Source organism: Narcine bancroftii, chromosome 9 (genome assembly GCF_036971445.1).
Source record: "Narcine bancroftii isolate sNarBan1 chromosome 9, sNarBan1.hap1, whole genome shotgun sequence".
NCBI classification, from domain to species: domain Eukaryota; kingdom Metazoa; phylum Chordata; class Chondrichthyes; order Torpediniformes; family Narcinidae; genus Narcine; species Narcine bancroftii.
The window spans coordinates 59,387,088-59,408,963 of NC_091477.1; the positions used below are offsets into that span (position 1 = coordinate 59,387,088).

The following is a 21,876-nucleotide window of genomic DNA, read 5'->3' on the forward strand; positions in this document are numbered from 1 at the left end:
GCATACCGAACCATGCTCACTGGCCTCTGCCTCAAGAATGTAGCCATCGGGCCCAGCGGTAGCAAACTCCTCCACAACACCTCCATAGAGCAACCATGGCCCATCGTACCAGCTGCCTGCAGGCACCGAATGTTTGCCACCTTATACGGTTTGGCTCATACATTGTGGAGTGTTTCGTGTGGCATGGCTTACATGGGGCCACGACATGCACGCAATGCCAAACCTCCAAGGTCCAGAGACACGTGAAGGCACCACTGCAACCCTTCCTCCCAATACACAGGAGGTTTGAGCATGTGCACTTGGACACCTTTGGCCCACTACCTGTTTCAAGAGGGGTGAGGTACCTATTTATGATGGTGGACTGATATATGAGATGGCTGGAAGCTGTTCCAATTAGTAACTCGACAACAGAGACATGTGCCAGGACCCTGATCAGAACCTGGGTGGCGAAGTTCGGCCTCCCCACCCACATCACTTCAGACAGGGGTGTGCAGTTCACCTCAACCCTGTGGTCCACAATGATGTAGCTCCTGGAAACCCAGCTACACCGAACAACTGTGTACCAGCCCCAATCAAACAGCCTGGTGGTGCTGTTCCACAAGCACCTAAATTCAGCCTTGATGGTAGACAAGCTCCCCTGGGTGCTGCTGGGCATCTGCACAGCACTCAAAGGAGACCCAGCAGTGTCATCGGCCTAGTTAGTTTACAGTTCACTGCTCACCCTGCCCGGCAAGTTCATGCCCGCACTCTGCAGCCAAGGAGACACAATGACAGATGCACTGACCAAGCTCCAGGAGAAGCTAGGGTCACTGACTCCAGTTCTTCCAGTTGTACCATCTCACCACAGAGCAGCACTCTCCTTTGTACCCGATGACTTGCGGCAGATTGAGTACGTGTTCATCTTCAGAGGAACACAGACCACCTGTACAACAGCCGTACGAAGGACCTTGCAGGGTAGTGCGACACAATGGGACAACCTGGGTTTTGGACATTGGGGGCCAGGAGGAGACATTTACCATCAACCGTCTAAAACCAGCACACTTGGACATTGACCGCTCAGTCGTTACACCATCTGGTCGGAGACAAGGCCGACCACACCTCGCATCGCTGGTTCTTGGGTGGGGGGGGGAAATCATGTAATGGCTCATCCACACGTCTAGCGAACCAGCGTCACACCTACAGAGACGCTCAGAGTGAGGCAAAGCCGCAGCCCGAAAGTTGGTGTCCCTTCTGCCCCTGCTGGAGTGGTAAGGACTCTGGGGCCAGCCGGTCTTTTAAGCTCGCATTTCAAACCAGTACAGCCGTCACTCTAGAACTTTGCAAGTCTCAGCGTGTTCTTTCGATTTAGCGGCTTACAGCCACATTGCAAAGAAATAAAATTGTTCTCCAATTTTCCTGTATGCTGGCTAATTAGCATTTAAGAATTTTTAAAATCAAATGTGAGAAGCATGAAATGAAAACAGAAAATGTAAAAAAATCATAGCAAGTTCACCAGCCTCTGTGGGAAGAGAACACTTGGAATTTGACCAGATAATAATTGTGTTATCATAATGGGCTTTTACAAGAATTCAGTTCCAATGCCTTCATCCCAATACAACACTTCTGCTGTTTATAAGAAAAGAAAATTCATCCTTTGTCACTGTTAATTTGCGAACCAATATCTTTCTTGAGGTTTTGCTCTGTGCTGGTCCATTAGGGTTTAACCAACACTTTTTCTTTCATTGTCTCAATGATGAGACAAGATGACACTTCACAGCTCCTCGGAGCTGATAGAAGAGTAGCTCATTGAAGTGAAAGGCCTCGGTTCTGTGGTAAAACTTTAATAATTTTTCAAGTCCTGCTGCAGAGTTTTGTTTCTGATGAATCGCATCACTGGGATTAGTTAACAATTTGTTTGGACATTTGTGCCACATGGAGGAATATAAAACTATTTCCAAGGTATATATGGGCATCCCAACAGTATTCACAGGAAGCAGCTACGGGCAACCTGCAGATTAACCTACCTGGCGACAATGTCCATTCCCCGTGCTACACGACACATCAATTTTATTTGCAGGGGACAAGGTTGTGCATCGAGATCAGGTTTTGGGACCTGGTCTGTTTCTTACCCAGTCAGTTGGAAAGAAAATCAGGTGGACTGTTCAATGGATGGGCAAATTTTAGTCTGCCCCCAAGCTGAAAATGTTTTTACAATATGAAAATGCCTCGCATTCAGTACTGATGTCAAATACCTCTGACAAGAGCTTTCAAGGGCTCAGTTTGCCACTGCATCCTTGTGATGGGAAATGCAATTTGTTTGTTTCCTATGTCTTAGATATTGCAGGTTACATCAACGTATAACTGAATAAATAACCTTTAACCTAATGCATGTTTGTTTAGTTTAATAATTAAACCTTATTGTAACCTTTGGAACATTGTGCGTAAATGATTCTGATGTGCCTTTCAGAAATGGCTGCAGATGGTAATCCCAGCGATATAGTTCAGCAATAACAAACCTCTGCACTACAAGTTTTGAAGAATTATTAAACAACTTGGACAAGCTTGGCAATAATGTGATATAATCTTTCTGTCTTGGTCTTGTGCAGTTCCTTTTGCAGTTGTGACATTACAAATTATTTTACTTTTCATCCGCCTCCGAATTCTGCAGACCCATGAATATGAAAGGAGTGATAAAAGCCAACTAAATGTAGGAACTTTGCCCATTTAAAGAAAACTGCTTTGTAGAAGATGATTCTGGCCATTTAAACCCATCCCACCAAATTACATCTCAATTAACCCTGTTCATTTTGGAGGGTGGGAGGAAACTGGAACACCCGGGGAAAACCCAGCTAACATGATATAAACTCCTTACAGACAGGGCAGGACTCAAACCCACTGCAGTAATCGTGTTGTTGTTTTATTCATTACAGCCTGATGTTAGAGTGCAGCACAGGAACAGGCCCTTCGGCTCATCCTCTCTGAGCTCACCATGATGCCAATCTAACAGATCCCATTTGCCTGTCCTCTTTGAGTGAATGATTCGGGAAAATTCTTTATTTTTGCATCTAGTTAAGGGGAACAAATCATGAAATTGTTCACAGTCTGTCACATCTTGTCTTTTATGGCCTACTTGTACCCTTCGACGTGATTGACCTTCAAGAACGCTCCACAGATGATTGGCTGGAGTCAGCTCTGGTCCTGTCCATCCATGGGAAGCCAGATAGTTACCATATCTTTCTGCATCCACACAATAACCAGTGGTACCTTGGCCTCTCCTCTGTATCACTTTTTTCCTTCCAAGTGTCTATTTATCTATCCTCTGTCTTGGCATGTTGTGGTAATTTAAGGTTAAATTTTTACAATATGAAAATGCCTCGCATTCAGTACTGTTGTTTGTTTATTTTATGGCTGCAGCAAGTAACGTTTTGTTCCAAGTGATGGAATTCTGTACAAAACAATACATTTTCATTACTCAATAGATGCTTCCCCTCAGAAACATTAGCTGAAAAAAAACCAATAGTAAAATCCCCATTATTAACTGGCAAAAATAGTTTTGAGGAAATAAATAATATGTGAATAAATAAACCTTTAAGTCGCTTGTAAACAGACAGTGTTCTCCCCATTACTGGTGCCCTGCACCAGTCTCTTTCTCCCTCAGATTCTGCAAAACTTGTAAAGTTTAAATGAGGTTTAACATTGTAAAAGCAAGCGGTCTCTGAAGGAACACACAACCCCTTGGGAGCGAACAGTCAACCAGCGGAGTGCCCCGCCCGCAGCAGCTGTTTGAACAAAATATCAATAAAGTTGTGTTTGAATAAAATGGCAGCACCCAGGATGAAGATCTGGCCGATGCCGCTCACCGCTGAGGCGACTCCCTCAAAGTGTCTCCCTATCCCTGCCTGGGCAGTCTTTATTAGTATTAAGTATATTAGTATGGCTTTATCTGTAAATCTGGGGGAGGGGGGTTCATTGTGATGGTGGTACAGTTAGTGTAGCAGTTAGCGCTATACTGTTACAAGTCATCACCTTTTCCATTTCTCACAGTAAAGATGAGGTCATGTTTCTCCAGGACCATGGAGCATATTTGCATAGATATAAATTAGGAAAGCAGTTAACACATATTAAGGTATTAAGGCATATACACTGAAAGCCCACGGTGCACTATGCACGTCTGTGCTGGGAGTTCAGGAGCTGGATGGTGGTAGGTGTGCTCTAAGGTTTGCAGAATCTCAGGGAGAAGCAGACTGGTGCAGGAGAAGGTGCTCAGAAAGCTGAATGTTTTCCGGGGAGATTAGTCTCCCAGATTGGATGGATTGCAGCTTTGGGCTCTGAAAGAATTAGCTGTAAAGATTGTGGAGGCACTGGTGATGATCTTTAAGGAACCAATAGATTCTGGGATGGATTCTGAGGACTGGAAAATCCCATCTATCACTCTAATATTCAAGAAGGGAGAGGGATACCTGAAAGGAAATTATAGCCTGGTTAGTCTGATCATTAATGGTTGGGAAGATTGTAAAGGAAGAGGTCAAACTTGGAGGCACATGACAGGATAGACCAAAGCCAGCATGGTTTCCTCAAGGGAAAATCTTGCTTGACAAACCTATTGGAATTGTTTGAGGACGTGACAATCATGCTGGATAAGGAAGATGCAGTGGATGTTGCGTGTTTGAAGGCCTTTGACAAAATCTCATACACAAGGTTAAACAAGGTATAACAGGAAACTTACTAGTGTGGGTAAAGCGATAGTTGATTGGCAGGAAGCAGAGAGTCACAATGCAGGGATCATATTCTGATTGGCTGCCAGTTGCTGGTGGTGTTCCACAGGGGTCGGTATTGGGACCACTTCTTTTAATGTTCCATATCAATAATTTAGATTAAGGAACAAATAGTTTTGTGGCCAAGTTTGCAGATGATATGAAGGTAGGTGATGAAGGAGATAGTTTTGAGGAAACACAGAGGCTGCAGAAGGACTTGGGCGTTAGGAGAATGGGCAGAGAAGTGGAAGTGAAATACAAGGTTGGAAACTGTATGGACATGCATGTCAGCGGAAGAAATTAATGGGCAGACTATATTCTAAATGGGGAGAAATTGAAAATTGCCAGATGCAATGGGATCTGGGAGTCCTCATACAGGATGGGCTGAGGTCATCTTTGGGCATTGATTAACCAATGTGTCAAATGTTATGGAGAGAAGGCCGGGTTGTGGAGCTGAGATGGAAAAATGGAAAGAAACAAAGACTGAGAAAAGTAATTCCTCCTTGGAGTTATTAATCCCACTGCATGAGAGCAGCTTTATTTGTTCCCCTTAAGCCAGTTCATGTGCAGTTTTGTTCAGGAAGGAACTTGGATGAATTGAATGTAAATCCTATGGTCTCCCCCATGAACAAGTTAGTCATTACTTATGTAAATTAGCTACAATGACTCTCTAACCAGTTCACAGATCATCGAGGGTGTCTGGAGAGTTGGGGAGGAAGGGCTTAACTGTAGTCAGTATGGTTTTTAAAGTATCTCTTATCCAGTAAAATTTGCCTTTCATCTCCCTGAGGCCACTGTATGAGGTCCCAAATCAACTTTCCAAAGTAAATTATTTTTGTGTATCCCATGTGAATTTGCATGAAGAAATCTGGAATTCAGTTCATTCTTAAGCAAAAATAGCCTGTAAAATCCGGTACACAAGGATGGCAGTTCTCTTGCTTTAGTCCACATTGACAACTTGGGTCAGGCAGGTTATGTCAGAGCAGTAATTATTTTTCTGACTTTATTGTGAGGAGCTCCATGTTCCAGCCCCAAAGCCGGAGTTGAATTGAATTGCAGTCTCATTAGTGAGACTCGGGGTGTTTTGTAATTTAGTTAAAACAATAAAATCTATCTTGTGTATATTTGGAATAAGTATTGACATTATGTGCAGATCAAGTGGGCAGCTTCATCCTGGGTGGTATTGATGTCCTTGGGTGTTCGAGTTCTGTTCCTGATACCCCTTTCACTCCTAATTGAACCAGAAGTGATGGGAAGTTTTTGTTGCTGCTCTCTGCACCTCGCTGAGTGCCCAGTTTTGAACTGCCAGGCATGTTATGAATTTGTCCCATTTTGCATGACGGTAGTGCATGTGAAATGAGAAGGGTGGCTGAACATAGTGAAAATTTGCTAGCCTTTTTCAAAAAAATAGTGACTCTAATCAATGATTTTGGAGACCAATCCATCTGTGGAAGGTAGACTGGTGAGGACAAGGTTAAGATGGTTTATCCCTCCATCTGTCAGACACCCAGACAGACAACTTCGTCCCTCAGTACTCTGAGGGTTTGATCATTGGTGACACCTGGATGTGGTTAAACCCCAGCAGTGGACATTCTGTACACTTACTATTTTGAGACCTTCTCCCAAATGTTCTTCAACGTGGAAGCACAACAATTCATTATCTGAAGGAGGATGATGGCTGATAATTTGGGGGGAGATCCTTGTCCATTTTATTTATTGATGCCATGAAAGTTAATAGGATCTGGAATGAATGTTGGTTCTCCCTGTGCTTATGCCTAAATTCCACTGCACCCTCATCGCTCATGCATTTATCTAGCCTGATGGGACATTTTCTTTACATCAGGAGGCCATCTGACCTGTCGAACCTGTCAGCTGTTTATGAAGATCGGGGCTGATCTGGCCGTGGACTCTGCTCCCTAACCCTGTTCTTCAAAAACCATCTGTATCTTCAAAAGCATTCAATGAGGCATCTTCCAGGGATTTATGTTGATAATGATGTAAATAATTTATATAAATTGAATTATTTACCTTAATAAAATTAAAGACTTGAATAGGTGGAATAATTTGCCTATAACTCTAATAGGTCGATCGAATTGTATGAAGATGAATGTTTTTCCAAAGGTTCAATATCTTTTTCCCTGTTGGATTACTCAAAAATTATTTTAAGAATTTACATTCGAGTGTTAGGAAGTTTTTATGGAAAGGAAAGATGGTGAGAGTGTGTTTGACCTGGAAGTTTGAATTGGGAAGGTTTGCAACTTCCCCATTTTAAGAATTATTATAAGGCAACTCAATTGAAATTTATTAATGGGATGTTTGATGTAGATAAATGTCCAGCATGGGTTAAAAGAGAATTGAGTAAAATAGGAGAAAACTGTATGCAGGACTTTATTTACAAATGGAATTCAAAATTGTTCATAGGAAGTGAAGATTTGCCTACTTTGAAACATTTGATTGAATTATGGAATGAAATAGGTTGAAAAGTTTGATTTCTCGATGCCTTTATATCAAAATAGACTTCTTCCTTTTTCTGTGGATAATCAATTTTTTGAGGATTTGGAGTCGAGTGGGGATTAAGAAAATAGACAACTCTTCTGAAGCTTTGTAAATTTTCAACAAATAAAGGAAAAATGTAATGGTCCAAATAATACCTTTTTCTGTTGTATCAGGTTAAAGCTTTCTGCTTGATAAGTTAGGTTCTAATTTGATACTACCAAGACAGAATGAATTAGAATTAGTGAATAAGTTCATTTCAGTGACGTACAAATTACTTCAAAAAGAACCTCCTAAATTATGAATTTCATAATAAGATAGGAGGTTGATTTCAATAAATGAAAATGACTGGATGCAACTATGTAAAGAAAATATGACAAAAATTATTAATGTTTTTTGCATCAATTGTACTTCTCAAAAATTTTAAAAAATTGAACCCAAGATTATCAGATTTCTGTTTTATATGTGGTCAGGAAGTTGGTTCGTTTTTGCATTCTATTTGGAAGTGTCCTAGGTTAGAGGTAGGAAATTTTTTGAAGAAAATATTTGGGATAAAACTCCCACAGGATCCAATGCTATTTTTGTTGGGTACTATTAATGTGGTTAGACCTAAATTACGATTAACTATGTATCAAATTGAATTTTTACAATTGGCTTTAGCTGTTTCTTGGAAGTGCGTTGCCATTACTTGTAAATCAGATCTGGATTTAGGGATGGAGAGATGCATTATGTTCATATATTCCACTTGAGAAAGTAACTTATAATTTATGTAATAAGTATCAATTTTTTATGAAAATATGGAGCCCATATTTACAACACATTGGTTTGAAAATTTGAAGGACTCTCTGAAAGCCCATCCTGTTGGTAACCCTCAGTTCCATTGTTATGAGTATCGAGACTTTATATTACTTTTTGACATTCTCATAACTCTTTCTTTTTTTTTCTTTGATATATTTTATGGGAGGGAGGGATGGAGGGGTTTATTTTTTTACATATACACCATGTGTAATTATTTTCTCTTTGTAGCTTTATTGAATATGTATACATGGATGTGGTTTTAAAATTCTGAAATAAAATATTCAAAAAAACCAAGGCACCCTCCAGCAATTCCTTGCATAGAGAATTCCAAATTCACTGCACTCTGGGAGTAGCAGTTCCTCCTAATCTCTGTCTTCACTCTGCTCTCCTACCTCTTGAGGCTAAGTTCCTTAGTTCTAGCCTCACCCACCACTAGAACAAACCTCCCCGATTCTATCTTCTCTATTCCTTTCATAATTTGATACATCTCTAAGATTCATCCTTCAACCTTTGAAGTCCCATTTAATATTTAGTTTCCAAAGTATTTGAGTACAATTTTGAGGATACAGCATCATTTGGAGACCAGTTGTTGGTCAGAAAAACTTTGCTGCCAGCCAAGTTCACTTTGCAACTTTGTTGTGTCCAAATTCAATATTATTGTTATTGTCAGATTCTATCCAGTTTTATTTGTTTCAATGTTGTGGCAACAATGCAGCCGAGTGACAAGCCAGAACCTATTAGGAGAGCATCTAAGTGTCAACCATATTGGCAGGCATCTTCCCGAGGGTCATGGAGGTTTGTCCATCAATCTTCAATTTGTTTACATCTTACCATTGTAAAGGCTCAGTCCTGCCAAACAAAATGGGCAACTCAAGATTGGATTAATTCAACAGGAATTGCTCAGTTAGAGTCAAAAGGTTGGTCTTCATTGCTCACAAGGTTCTTAATTTAATTTGTGCATGATTTCCATGTTCTCTGTTCTTTAAGGAAACCATTAAAATGCTCCTGATATCTGCATCTATTTTTATCTCCTCTCCCCTTTTCTGCACTTGTGAAAATGTTTCCATTGAATTCAGCTGACACATTATTGGAACCATAGAACATTACAGCTCAGAACACATCGACCCATCCTAGTCTGTGCCAAACTATTATTCTTCCTAATTTCACTGACCTGTACTCATTCCATTTCCAACATACCCCTCCCATCCATATACCTGTCCGAATTTTTTAATGTTAAAATTGAACCTGCACTCACCACTTCAGCTGGCAGCTGGTTCCACACTCCCACCACTCGGTGTGTGACAAAATTCGTTCTTCCACCCTCTGGTTTGTACTTTCCATTACCTCAGTGGGTCTCTTCTTCTTTCTTTGGCTTGGCTTCGCGGACGAAGATTTATGGAGGGGGTAAAAAGTCCACGTCAGCTGCAGGCTCGTTTGTGGCTGACCAGTCCGATGCGGGACAGGCAGACACGATTGCAGCGGTTGCAAGGGAAAATTGGTTGGTTGGGGTTGGGTGTTGGGTTTTTCCTCCTTTGCCTTTTGTCAGTGAGGTGGGCTCTGCGGTCTTCTTCAAAGGAGGCTGCTGCCTGCCAAACTGTGAGGCGCCAAGATGCACGGTTTGAGGCGTTATCAGCCCACTGGCGGTGGTCAATGTGGCAGGCACCAAGAGATTTCTTTAGGCAGTCCTTGTACCTTTTCTTTGGTGCACCTCTGTCACGGTGGCCAGTGGAGAGCTCGCCATATAATACGATCTTGGGAAGGCGATGGTCCTCCATTCTGGAGACGTGACCCATCCAGCGCAGCTGGATCTTCAGCAGCGTGGACTCGATGCTGTCGACCTCTGCCATCTCGAGTACCTCGACGTTAGGGGTGTGAGCGCTCCAATGGATGTTGAGGATGGAGCGGAGACAACGCTGGTGGAAGCGTTCTAGGAGCCGTAGGTGGTGCCGGTAGAGGACCCATGATTCGGAGCCGAACAGGAGTGTGGGTATGACAACGGCTCTGTATACGCTTATCTTTGTGAGGTTTTTCAGTTGGTTGTTTTTCCAGACTCTTTTGTGTAGTCTTCCAAAGGCGCTATTTGCCTTGGCGAGTCTGTTGTCTCAGTGGGTAAAAAGCTGAATAAGTGTCAATGTTCCATTACCAATTTCCTCCAGGGCCATCTGTCGAGGCTGATTCAGGAATTTAGTTAAGCTCATGCCATCCTTTTTCACTCTATGAAGATTCAGAAAGATGTATCATGTTCGATGGCACGTTACTTGAGCAACATCATCATCCATGTGCTGGATGTTACTGACGTGGCCACAAGTTGAAAGTGAATGGAAATTGTTTGCATTAAACAGGATTTTTCTGCAGAGGAGATAAAAGTTTAAGATCCATTTCCATTTTAAGATGTTTAAAAAAAGACACCAAGAAACTCATTGCATGGTAATCAATATCAACACTTACTGGAAGAGACTTTTTTTAGCAATTCCTTTGACATCTTGATAATGTTAATTTAAATGTAGGTGTCCAAGATGGTAACAGGGCCTTCCGGCCCACGAGCCTGTGCCATCCAATTAACCTAAACATTTTGAAGGGTGGGGGGAAACTGAAGCATCTGAAGGAAACCCACACAAACATAGTGTGATCATGAAGAGTCCTTTTGGAATAGATAGAAATAGGAGAATAAGGAAAATGTTGGATGTTGTAGGAATGTTGTCTGGTAAAGAGTTGAAAATAAGAAAACAGAAATGGAAAAGGAGGAAAGGTAATGATGGAAAAACAGAAAGAGAAGATAAACAAAATATAAAATGGCTACGCTGAACTATATGACTCTAAATATTAATGGAATACATAACCAAATTAAAAGGAAGAAACTACTAAATTTACTGAAAAAGGAAAAAATAGATATAGCATTTGTCCAAGAAACACATTTAACTGAATTGGAGCACAAGAAATTAAAGAGAGATTGGGTAGGACATGTAACAGCAGCATCGTATAATTCAAAAGCAAGAGGAGTGGCTATATTAATTAGCAAAAATGTGCCATTTAAAATAGAAGAGGAAATAATAGATCCAGCAGGGAGATATGTTATGATAAAATGTCAGATATATTCAGAGCTTTGGAATCTACTTAATATATATTCACCTAACGAAGAAGATCAAAAGTTTATGCAAGATATCTTTTTGAAGGTAGCTAATACGCAAGGGAACATACTAATAGGAGGGGATTTCAATCTGAATTTGGATCCAAATATGGATAAAACGGGGAAAAAAATTAACAGGAAGAACAAAGTAACCAAATTTATAATTAAATCAATGCAAGAAATGAAACTTGTGGACATATGGAGGAAACAAAACCCAAAAGAAAAGGAATACTCATACTACTCGACTAGACATAAAACATACTCAAGGATAGACCTATTCCTGTTATCAGCCCACATACAAGGGAGAGTTAGGAAAACGGAATATAAAGCTAGACTATTATCAGACCACTCACCCCTGTTATTGGCAATAGAGCTAGAAGACATCCCTCCAAGAATGTATAGATGGAGATTAAACCCCATGCTACTTAAAAGACAGGATTTTAGAGAATTTATTGAAAAACAATTAAAAATGTACTTTGAAGTAAATACGGAATCAGTGGAAGATAAGTTTATACTATGGGACGCAATGAAAGCATTCATTAGAGGGCAAATAATAAGTTATGCAACCAAGATGAAGAAGGACTATAATCAGGAAACAGAGCAGTTGGAAAGGGAAATAATAAACATAGAAAAAAAATTAGCAATAAAGGAAGATACAACCAAAAGAAGAGAATTGGCGGATAAAAAAATAAAATATGAAACATTACAAACATATAAGGTGGAGAAGAATATAATGAAGACAAAACAGAAATATTATGAACTAGGGGAAAAAACACACAAAATCCTAGCATGGCAGCTTAAGACAGAGCAAACTAAGAAAATGGTATTGGCAACAAGGAAAAAAGACAAACAAATTACATATAATCCAAAAGAAATTAAGGAAAACTTCAGAGAATTCTATGAACAATTATACCGAACCGAAAACGAAGGGAAAGAAGGGAAAATAGATGAATTTTTGACTAAAATTGAACTACCAAAACTACAAATAGAGGAACAAAATAAATTAACAGAACCATTTGGAACAGTAGAAATACAAGAGATAATAAAAAATTTACCAAATAATAAGACACCAGGAGAGGATGGACTCCCAATAGAATTCTACAAAACATTTAAAGACCTAATAATACCGCCCCTCCTGGATGTAATCAACCAGATTGATGAGACACAAAACTTACCAGATTCATGTAAAACAGCAATAATTACAGTGATACTAAAACAAGGGAAAGATCCACTCTCACCAGCGTCATATAGACCAATATCTTTGCTAAACACAGATTATAAGATAATAGCTAAACTATTAGCGAACAGATTAGCAGAACAGGTACCGAAAATGGTAAATTTAGACCAAACTGGATTTATCAAAAAAAGACGCACAACAGACAATATTTGTAAATTTATTAACTTAATTCATGCAGTAGAAGGAAATAAAGCACCGGCAGTAGCAGTTGCTTTAGACGCAGAGAAGGCCTTCGACAGAGTAGAATGGAATTACTTGTTCAAAGTATTGCAAAAATTCAGTTTACCGGAGAAGTATATTAATTGGATTAAAGCATTATATAAGGGACCGTTAGCGAAAGTGACAGTAAATGGACATGTATCAAAGCAATTTAACTTAAGCAGGTCAACGCGGCAGGGATGCCCACTATCACCATTATTGTTTGCGCTAGCTATAGAACCACTAGCAGAATCGATAAGAAGAGATAATAATATAAAAGGAATAAAAATAAAAGACAGGGAATATAAAATCAGTCTGTTTGCGGATGATGTGATAGTGTTCTTAACAGAACCAGAACTATCAATAAAAGAACTATATAAGAAATTGAAGGAATATGGAGAAGTGTCGGGATACAAGATAAACGTAAATAAAAGTGAAGCAATGCCTATGAATAACGCGGATTTCTCAAAATTTAAGGAGGAATCCCCATTCAGATGGCAAACGCAGGCAATAAGATACCTAGGTGTGCAAATAAACAAAAATCTAGGCCAATTATATAAACTCAATTACAATCCACTAATGAAAAAACTACAGGACGATTTAGAGCATTGGAAAGAGCTACCACTAACACTGATAGGAAGGATAAACTGTATTAAAATGAACATTTTTCCAAGGATACTATACTTATTTCAGGCATTGCCAATACAACTGACAGAAAAATTCTTCAAAGAGTTAAAGAAAATAATAAGGAGATTTTTATGGAGAGGGGGGAAACCGAGGATAGCACTAGACAAATTAACAGAATGGTATAAACAAGGAGGCTTACAATTGCCAAACTTCAAAAATTATTATAGAGCCGCACAATTAAGGTACCTATCAGATTTTTATCAAACAAGGGAAAAACCAGACTGGACGAGACTAGAATTAGATAAAATAGGGGAAAAGATACCTGAACACATATTATATAAATGGGACGAAAAATTGGTACAACATAGAACTTCTCCAGTATTACACCATCTCCTCAATATATGGAAGAAGATACATGTAGAAAGAAATAAAATAAATTACCAAATACCAAAACTAATATTGACGCAAAATAAGCTACTCCCTTTTACAATAGACAACCTTGCCTTTAGAAAATGGGAAAAAAAAGGGATTAAAAGAATAGAAAATTGTTTTTCAGGAAGTAGATTCTTATCCTTTGAACAAATGAGAGATAAGTACAATATAACGGGAGATACAGCGCTGGCATATTACCAACTGAGATCCTACTTGAAAGATAAATTAGGAAGCAACTTGAGTTTACCAGAGGGAAGTAACCTTGAATATGTGATTACAGATACAATGTTAATCAAAAGATTTATAAAAAATATGTATATTAAACTGCAAGAAAAGGAAAATGAGGAAACAAATGGTAAAACTAAACAAAAATGGGAACAAGATTTAAATATAAAGATAAAAAAGGAAACATGGGAGAAGTTATGCTCTGGAACGATGAGAAATACAATAAATACGAGGCTGCGTATGATACAATATAATTGATTACACAGACTATACATTACACCGCAAAAGTTAAATAAATGGGACCCAACAGTATCTGATAGATGTTTTCGATGTAAAAAAGAAAGGGGAACAACAATTCATGCAATCTGGACATGTGAGAGAGTAGAAAAATTTTGGGATGATCTCAATCAGATATTAAATAAAATAACAGAAAACAATATACCAAAGAATCCAGAGATCTTTCTCCTAAGTAACATAAAAAACAAAGAATTTGGAATTGACTTGGAGGATGCACAAAAAAGATTTGTTAAGATAGCCCTAGCTGTAGCAAAAAAATGTATTATGTCAACCTGGAAATTGGAAGATAATTTGAAAATACAACAATGGTATATAGAAATGAATAAATGTATTCCATTAGAAAAAATAACATATAGTTTAAGAAATAATATTGAAATATTCGAACAAGTATGGGAGCCTTACATTAAATACAATAGCGAAAACCTACCGGGAACAAACATTACCTAAGTTGATGGAAGGAGAAGAGAAGAAAAAAATGGACTCAGTAGAATTTCTGGTGTATTTTTGTTGAATGACAACATTGTCTAACTGAATTAATGCAACCTAGATTGTATAACTAAAATGGATGAGAGGGGGGAGGGATGGGGGGGTGGCTTGGGAGGAGGGAGGGGGGAGGGAGAAAAAGTCACTGTAAATGTGTGGAAAAGAAAAAGTGTATATCATGGCTATTGTGATTTATGGTGTGAAAAATAAAAAATTAAAAAAAAAAAAAAAAAAAAAAAAAGAGTCCTTTTGGAATGGATGAGATGAAAATAGGTGTAGAGTCCACGGAACTTGCTCTGCCATCTGTACTACACCCTGTTAACTCCTTTTAATGTTAGTTTTGTGTTTCATTATCTCCTACACTACCTTTCAGAGCATCTCACTCTCTGTTAAGCCAGTCATCAACTTTGCACTGGAAAAAGGTAGTGTTCCACTGGCCCAGTAGAAATGGAGATAAGCCATTGAATTGTATCCCAGCTCCACTTGCCTGCCTTGATGTGTGTGAAAAGCACAATTGGGCCTTCACACCTCTTAAAATGGGCACAGCACAATGATGAGTGCCCAAAATGCATGTTGGATAGATGGTTGTTTATCATAGCTCATTCTGCTTTATCTTTTCCACCAGTTGATCTGTTTGTAATGTTCACTGTGACACAGCGCCTTGGTGGATACGAGGCGGTAAGTTTCCTGATTTCCACTGAGCTTCTATATATATGTATGTGCCTTTGTAACTGGTCTTGAGCAGTTTTTGACTCAGAATGTTGCATTATCGCAATTCTGGTGGGGGGGGGGGGGAGGTGGGTGGGTGGAACTACATAAACAAAATAAAAAACTAAATCCAAAAGAACAAATTCTGTCAGTTTTTTTTGGGGGGGGGGGTGGTGAAGAGGTTGTGTTGTGAAAAATTGTGAAACAAGTAATTTTCTAGAAATGCCACCCACCCCTAACGTGTATGATAAACACAATGCTCAGGTTAAAACCCTAACTTTGGAGAGTTCATGTTATCAATCCCTACCCTTGAGGCATCTTTCCTGAATAAATGAGAGATCTCTGCAGAGTTGAAAGAGGCTCAATTTTCTCTATCCCAGAGAGGAGTGAGTGAATCTTGGGGACTCTACCCAAGGAAGCAGTAGAGGCTGCTTGGTTGAATGTACAGTAAGATTTTGCATAGTTGGGGAGTTGAAGGCTATGGAGGAAAGGCAGCGAAGTGTAGTTGAGTCCACAGCCAGATCAGCCACTATATTGGTGAATGGCATGGTAGGCCAACTCTTGCTGCCCTTCCTAGTGCTCCTGTGTCCAATAACCAGCAAGTACATGAACATAGAACACTACAGCACAGTACAGGCCCTTTGCCCCTTGATGTTGTGCCAACCTTTATATTCCTACCAAAAAGAATTGAAACCCTCCCTACCTCGTAACCCTCTATTTTCCTTCTATCCATGAGCCCGGAGTCTTTGAAAGGCCCCCAATATTTTCGCCTCCACCACCAACCCTGACCAATCATTCCAGGCACCCACAACTCTCTGTGTATATATAAAAAAAGGTAGCTCTGATGTCTCCCCTAAACTTTCCTCCCTTCACTTTGTACACATGTTCTGTGGTGTTTGCTTCTCTTGCCTGGGAGCAAGATGTTGGATGTCCATGTTGTCTATGCCTCTCAGAATCTGGTGGCCCTCTGTTAAGTCCTCCTTTTATCCTTCTTTGCTCCAGAGAGAAAAGTTCCCAGCTCTGCCAACCTCATTTTATTTTTAAAAAATTAGACATACTACATGGTAACAGGCCATTTTGAATCATGTGTCCGCCCCGCCCAATTTACACCCAATTAAAGTACCACTGGTACTTTTTGAATGGTGAGAGGAAATCAGAGCCCCTGGGGAAAACCCACACAGTTATGGGGAGAACATACAAACTCCTTACAGACAGTGCGGGATTCGAACCCAGTTCTTGATCGCTGACGCTATAAAGGCGTTGTGCTAACTGCTACACCAACCATGTCACCCTTCATACAACTTATTTTCCAATGCAGGCAACATCCTGGTAAATCTCTGCACCCTCTCCAAAGCATCCACATCCTTCCTATAATGAGGTGACCAGAAATGAACACAATATTCTAAATGTGGTCTCCCCTGCCTGTCCTTCTGCACAAACCCACAACATGTTGCATCATCCTTTCCAGCTTCTGTCCAATTCTCCACACTCATATTCTAGTTCACATCCCCCTGCCAAACTAGTTTAAACCCTCCCCAACAGTTCCCGCAAACCTGTCCCCCAGGTTATTGGTCTCTCTCCAGATCAGGTGCAGCCCGTCCCCAGAAGATTTCCCAATGATCTTCAAATCCAAACTGCTGCCCTGTGCACTAACACTTCAGCCACGCATTCATCTGTCACAACTTCCTATTCCTACCCTCACTGATGCGTGACACAGGCAGCAATCCCAAGATGACTACCTTGGAGGTCCTGGTTTTCCTAACTCCATATATTCTCCAAGATCTCATCCCCATTTCTGTCTATGCCATTGGTACCCACGTGGACCATGGCATCTGGCTGCTCACCCTCCTCCTTGAGAAGGCTGTGGACCCAATCAGAGATGTCTCTGGGAGGCAACATACCAACTTGGAGTCTTGATCTCATTCACAGAGCCTCCTCTTTGTTCGCCTGTTGAAATCGCATGAAATTATTCTTTTCAATTCCCCTTGTCTCTTCTCAGTGATGTCTTTAAGCATGGAAACTGATTTTTTTCCCCCGTCTTCCAATTCGGGGTCTACAACCATAAAATCCTCCTTGCTCTTATACATTGTTTGCCATGTTACATCACTCATTGGAGCCACAAAGGAACAAGAGTTCTCTGAATTCCCTTCCTCCATTATAGCAAAGGAACAATTGTCAGCAGTCCACAATGCCCAGGTTATGTATTGAGCTGAACGAGTGGTTTACCTGATGGACTTCTACTAACAATACAGGAATATTGTGTCACAGTTCAAACATCTTGGTCTTCTTCCAAAATTTTGATTACTATATATACTCCTGTAATAATCTAGATTTTTGGATAAATTTTTTGGGTCAAATTTGGGGGGGGGGGTGGGTGTTGAATTTTACACTGATCATACTTTTGATCGTGGGAGGTATATGCCTGGAGCTCGAATGACCAGGTCCGGGTGTTGTCCGCATTTGGACTGTCGGAAGCTCAGGCAGGAAGTCAAGGTTGTCGGGGCATCGGGAGCTTGGGTGGAGAGCTCTGGTGGGTGGCCAGGGTAAAGGTCAGGGTGCCTGGAGCTCCGGTGGGCAGATGGGATGAGGGTCATGATCAGGGCATCAGGAGCTATCGTGGGTGATGGTGAGAGTCAATGGTCAGGGTGCCAGGAGCGCTGGTGAGTGGCCAGGGTAAGGGTCAGGATGCCTGTGGAGCTCAGGTGGGCAGGTGGGGTGAGGATCCATGATCAGGGCATCGGGAACTATCGTGGGTGGATGGCCAGGGTGAGGGTCCACGGTCAGGGTGTCAGAAGCTATTGTGGGTGGATGGCCAGGGTGAGTGTCTATGGTCAGGGTTTTGGGAGCTATCTTGGGTTGTTGGCCAAGGTGAGGGTCCATCGTCAGGGTGTTGGGAGCTATTTTGGGTAGTTGGCAAGGGTGCAGGTCCATGGTCAGGGTGTCGGGAACTCTGGTGGGTTGATGGCCGGGGCAAGGGTCCATGGTCAGGGTGTTGAGGGCCCTCATGGACAGGTGGGGTGAGGGTCCATGGTCAGGGTGTGGAGGGCCTTGGTGGATGGGCGGGGTGAGGTTCCATGGTCAGGGTGTTGGGAGCTATATTGGGTCGTTGGCCAGGGTGAGGGTCCATCGTCAGACTGCTGGGAGCTATTTTGGGTCGTTGGTCAGGGTGAAGGTCCATGGTCAGGGTGCCGGGAACTCTGGTGGGTGGATGGCCAGGGCGAGTGTCCATGGTCAGGGTGTTCAGGGCCCTGGTGGATGGGTGGGGTGAGGGTCCATGGTCAGGGTGTGGAAGCCCCTGGTGGATGGGCAGGGTGGGGGTCCATGGTCAAGGTGTGGAGGGCCCTGGAGAACGGGCAGTCAGGTCTAAAAATTTGGGGGTTAATTTTTAAACAGGTCATATAGAAAATATACTGTTTTGGGGCCAAAAAAGTGGGGGTTCGTCTCATATGGGATTGACTATTAAATTTAAATTTAGACATACAGCGCGGTAACAGGCCAATCGGCCCACAAGCCCATGCCACCCAATTTACATCCAATTAACCTACACCCCGGTACATTTTGAGCGGTGGGAGGAAACCTGAGCCCCCGGGAAAATCCCATGCAGACACGTAGAGAAGATACAAACTCCTTACAAATAACCCGGGATTTGAACTCCAGTCACAATCGTTGGCACTGTAAACGCATTGCGCTAACCGCTACACCAACCGTGCTGCCCCGAGTTTATATGGTAAAATACAGAATAACATCAAACTACAATTTGAAGGTTGAGTTATCCCTCATTTGCTGTCACATTTAGATTTGCTAAGAGTTTCCATTTCCTGATGCAGGTAACTGCCCGTCGTTTGTGGAAACAGATTTATGATGAGCTGGGTGGTAACCCAGGGAGCACCAGTGCTGCCACCTGTACCAGGAGACACTACGAGAGGTAGTGTATCTCGTTGGCAATCTACACTTAACTCCAACCAGCTGTAAAACCTCCAGTTCAACAATGGACAATGTCCAGTCATGATGTTTCTGAATGTTAAGGGGTTTTCATGGGGTTGATGGGGGGAGTTTTCAGTCATTGTATCTTTGAACTTGAGGAGGTGATGAAGCATCCAAATATTTCATAAGTGACTGAATATTGTAACCTGTTCCTCTTTTTTTTCCTTCCACATAAAGAGTAATCCTGTTCTGGTGTTTGAGGTGAAATGAGCTATAATATATTTCTTGTCACTTTATATCAGGTTAAAATTGGGTTCAGGCCAAGAAAAGAGCCAATTGCTTTTTGTAGGGAAATGCTGTTCCACAGTATCAAAATGCAGAAATAAATTGAAACAAGTTTACATCCAATAAAATCCCTCTTTATGAGCAATTGGATTCCTTGGCCGGATGTGTGCATTAGATTGTGAGTTAACAATCTGCTCTGATTTATTCTTCACCAACTTTCTCCCTTTTGCATTATTCCAGACGGGTCCTTTTTAAAAGAATGTTGAAAGCCTTATTTGTCATGTACTGGCTCATTCAGTCAAGTATTCAAGGATTTTTGCCTCACTTAGCCCTTTTGCTACGTGGTGATCCAAACTGGAAGTTGAATGTAGTAATCCACATATTCCCACTTCTTTTCACATCATGTCCCAATGTTGATACTGGGGAGTTCAATGAAAGGGCAGGCCAACCACTATGGCCTGTTGAATGCTCCAGACATGCAGAATTGGTAAAATGTAACCCTGCACTAATGTCTGATTGTCTGGGCATTAAACTTGGATTATCAGGGACTTTTCCTCATGTAGCAAATGATTTGAATAAATGTTGGTGAGATAGATAGATGATGATGGGACTGAATGTATCTCTCTCCCACCTTTCCCATGTAAAACAGCAAAATTATTCCAAATGAAATCATACTTCAGAGGAGGTTCCCAGTGCAAAGGAAGTGACTTTAATGGTCATGTTCTTTTGATCATTCTGCCAAATTCTTTCAGCTTGGTAAACCTTCAGGAGAAAGTATGGAAAGTGGTGATTGACGCTAGCCCTTGTTGGCGGTGAGGTAATAGCTGGTGCTGTTCCCCACAGACTGATCCTTCCATATGAACGCTACCTCAAAGGGGAGGAACACAAACCGCTGCCACCTGCCAAGCCACGCAAACATACGACCAGCACGTCTGAGGACTCTGAGAAGGATGTTAGAACTAAAAATGTGGAGCTGAGCACAAAAACACAGAAAGGACAGGACATAACTTGGTTTTTGAAGCAGGAGGTAAGGTTTACTTTCATATTGATTTACAGCTGGGTCTTGTGTACATTCTGATTAAAATGTGTGATGAACCTTGGTCCAGTTTGCATTGCTTTTACGCATTGTGCAATGCTCTCATTTTTTCTGAGCAGCTGGAGCAATTTGGTGGAAGAGTTTCAGGTTTTTTTTTGTGATACTATCTCCTCCCTCTCCACCAGAGCAAATCACAAGCATAAACATAGCAAAGAAAACAGGCCCTTCAGCCATTCTAGACTGTGCTGAACTATCACTGTGCCTAGTCCCACTGCCTTGTACCCTGTCCGTAACCCTCCATACCCCGCCCATCCACGTTCTTGTCCAACTATTTCTTAAATGTTAAAATTGAGCCCACGTGTACCACTTCAGCTGGCAGCACATTCCAAACTTCCACCATCTCTGTGTGAAGTTCCCCTTCACATTCTCCCTAAACTTTTCCTCTTTCACCCTTAATCCATGTCCTCTGGTTTGTATCTCACCTACCCTCATTTACTCTGTCTATCCCCCTCATAATTTTAAATACCTCTAAAATATCCTCTCATTCTTCTACACGCCAGGGAATAAAGTCCTAACCTGCTAAATCTTTCCCTGTAACCCAGTTCCAGAAGTATGGGCAACATCCTTATAAATCTTCTCTGCATTCTTTCTATCTTATTGATGTCTTTCCTGCAGTGACCAGAACTGCACACCATACTCCAAATTTGGCCTCACTGATGTCTTAAATAACTTTACCATAACATCCCAACTCTTATACTCAATACTTTGATTTATGAAGGCCAATGTGCCAAAAGCTCTCTTTGCAACCCTATCCATCTGTGACGCAACCTTCAGGGAATTATGCATCTGTATTCCCGATCCCTCTGTTCTACCTGTTCCCTACCATTCACTATGTGTCCTGTTAAAAATGCAACATTTCACACGTCTGCATTAAATTTCATCTGCCATTTTCCCAGGTGGTCCAGATCCCTCTGCAATCTCTGAAAGCCTTCCCCGCTGCCCACAACATCTCTAGTCTTTGTGTCATTTGCAAATTTGCTGATCTAATTTATCACGTTATCAACCAGATCATTGATATCAGATTTCAGATTTATTGTCATCAAATCACATACATCCCTGAGATTCTTTTATCTGAGGGTGAGGCAGAATGATCACTTATTGGTAGTGCAAAAAAAACTGTACACATCATACACATGTAAACAAATAAATAACTGTAAATGGATAACTGATATAAGCAAACTATGCAATACAGAGAGAATTAAAAAAATTAATA

At 41.1% G+C, this 21,876-nt stretch overlaps 1 protein-coding gene across 1 annotated transcript in view; it reads left to right on the top strand.

The window, feature by feature from the left end:
• LOC138743686 (AT-rich interactive domain-containing protein 5B) overlaps positions 1 to 21,876 on the top strand; it is a 175,532-nt gene that overhangs the window by 146,382 nt on the left and 7,274 nt on the right. The window contains exons 8-10 of the mRNA XM_069899278.1: positions 15,276 to 15,328; positions 19,186 to 19,283; positions 20,411 to 20,594. Of these exons, the coding sequence (XP_069755379.1) occupies positions 15,276 to 15,328; positions 19,186 to 19,283; positions 20,411 to 20,594 (335 nt within the window). The remainder of the gene's footprint in view (positions 1 to 15,275; positions 15,329 to 19,185; positions 19,284 to 20,410; positions 20,595 to 21,876) is intronic.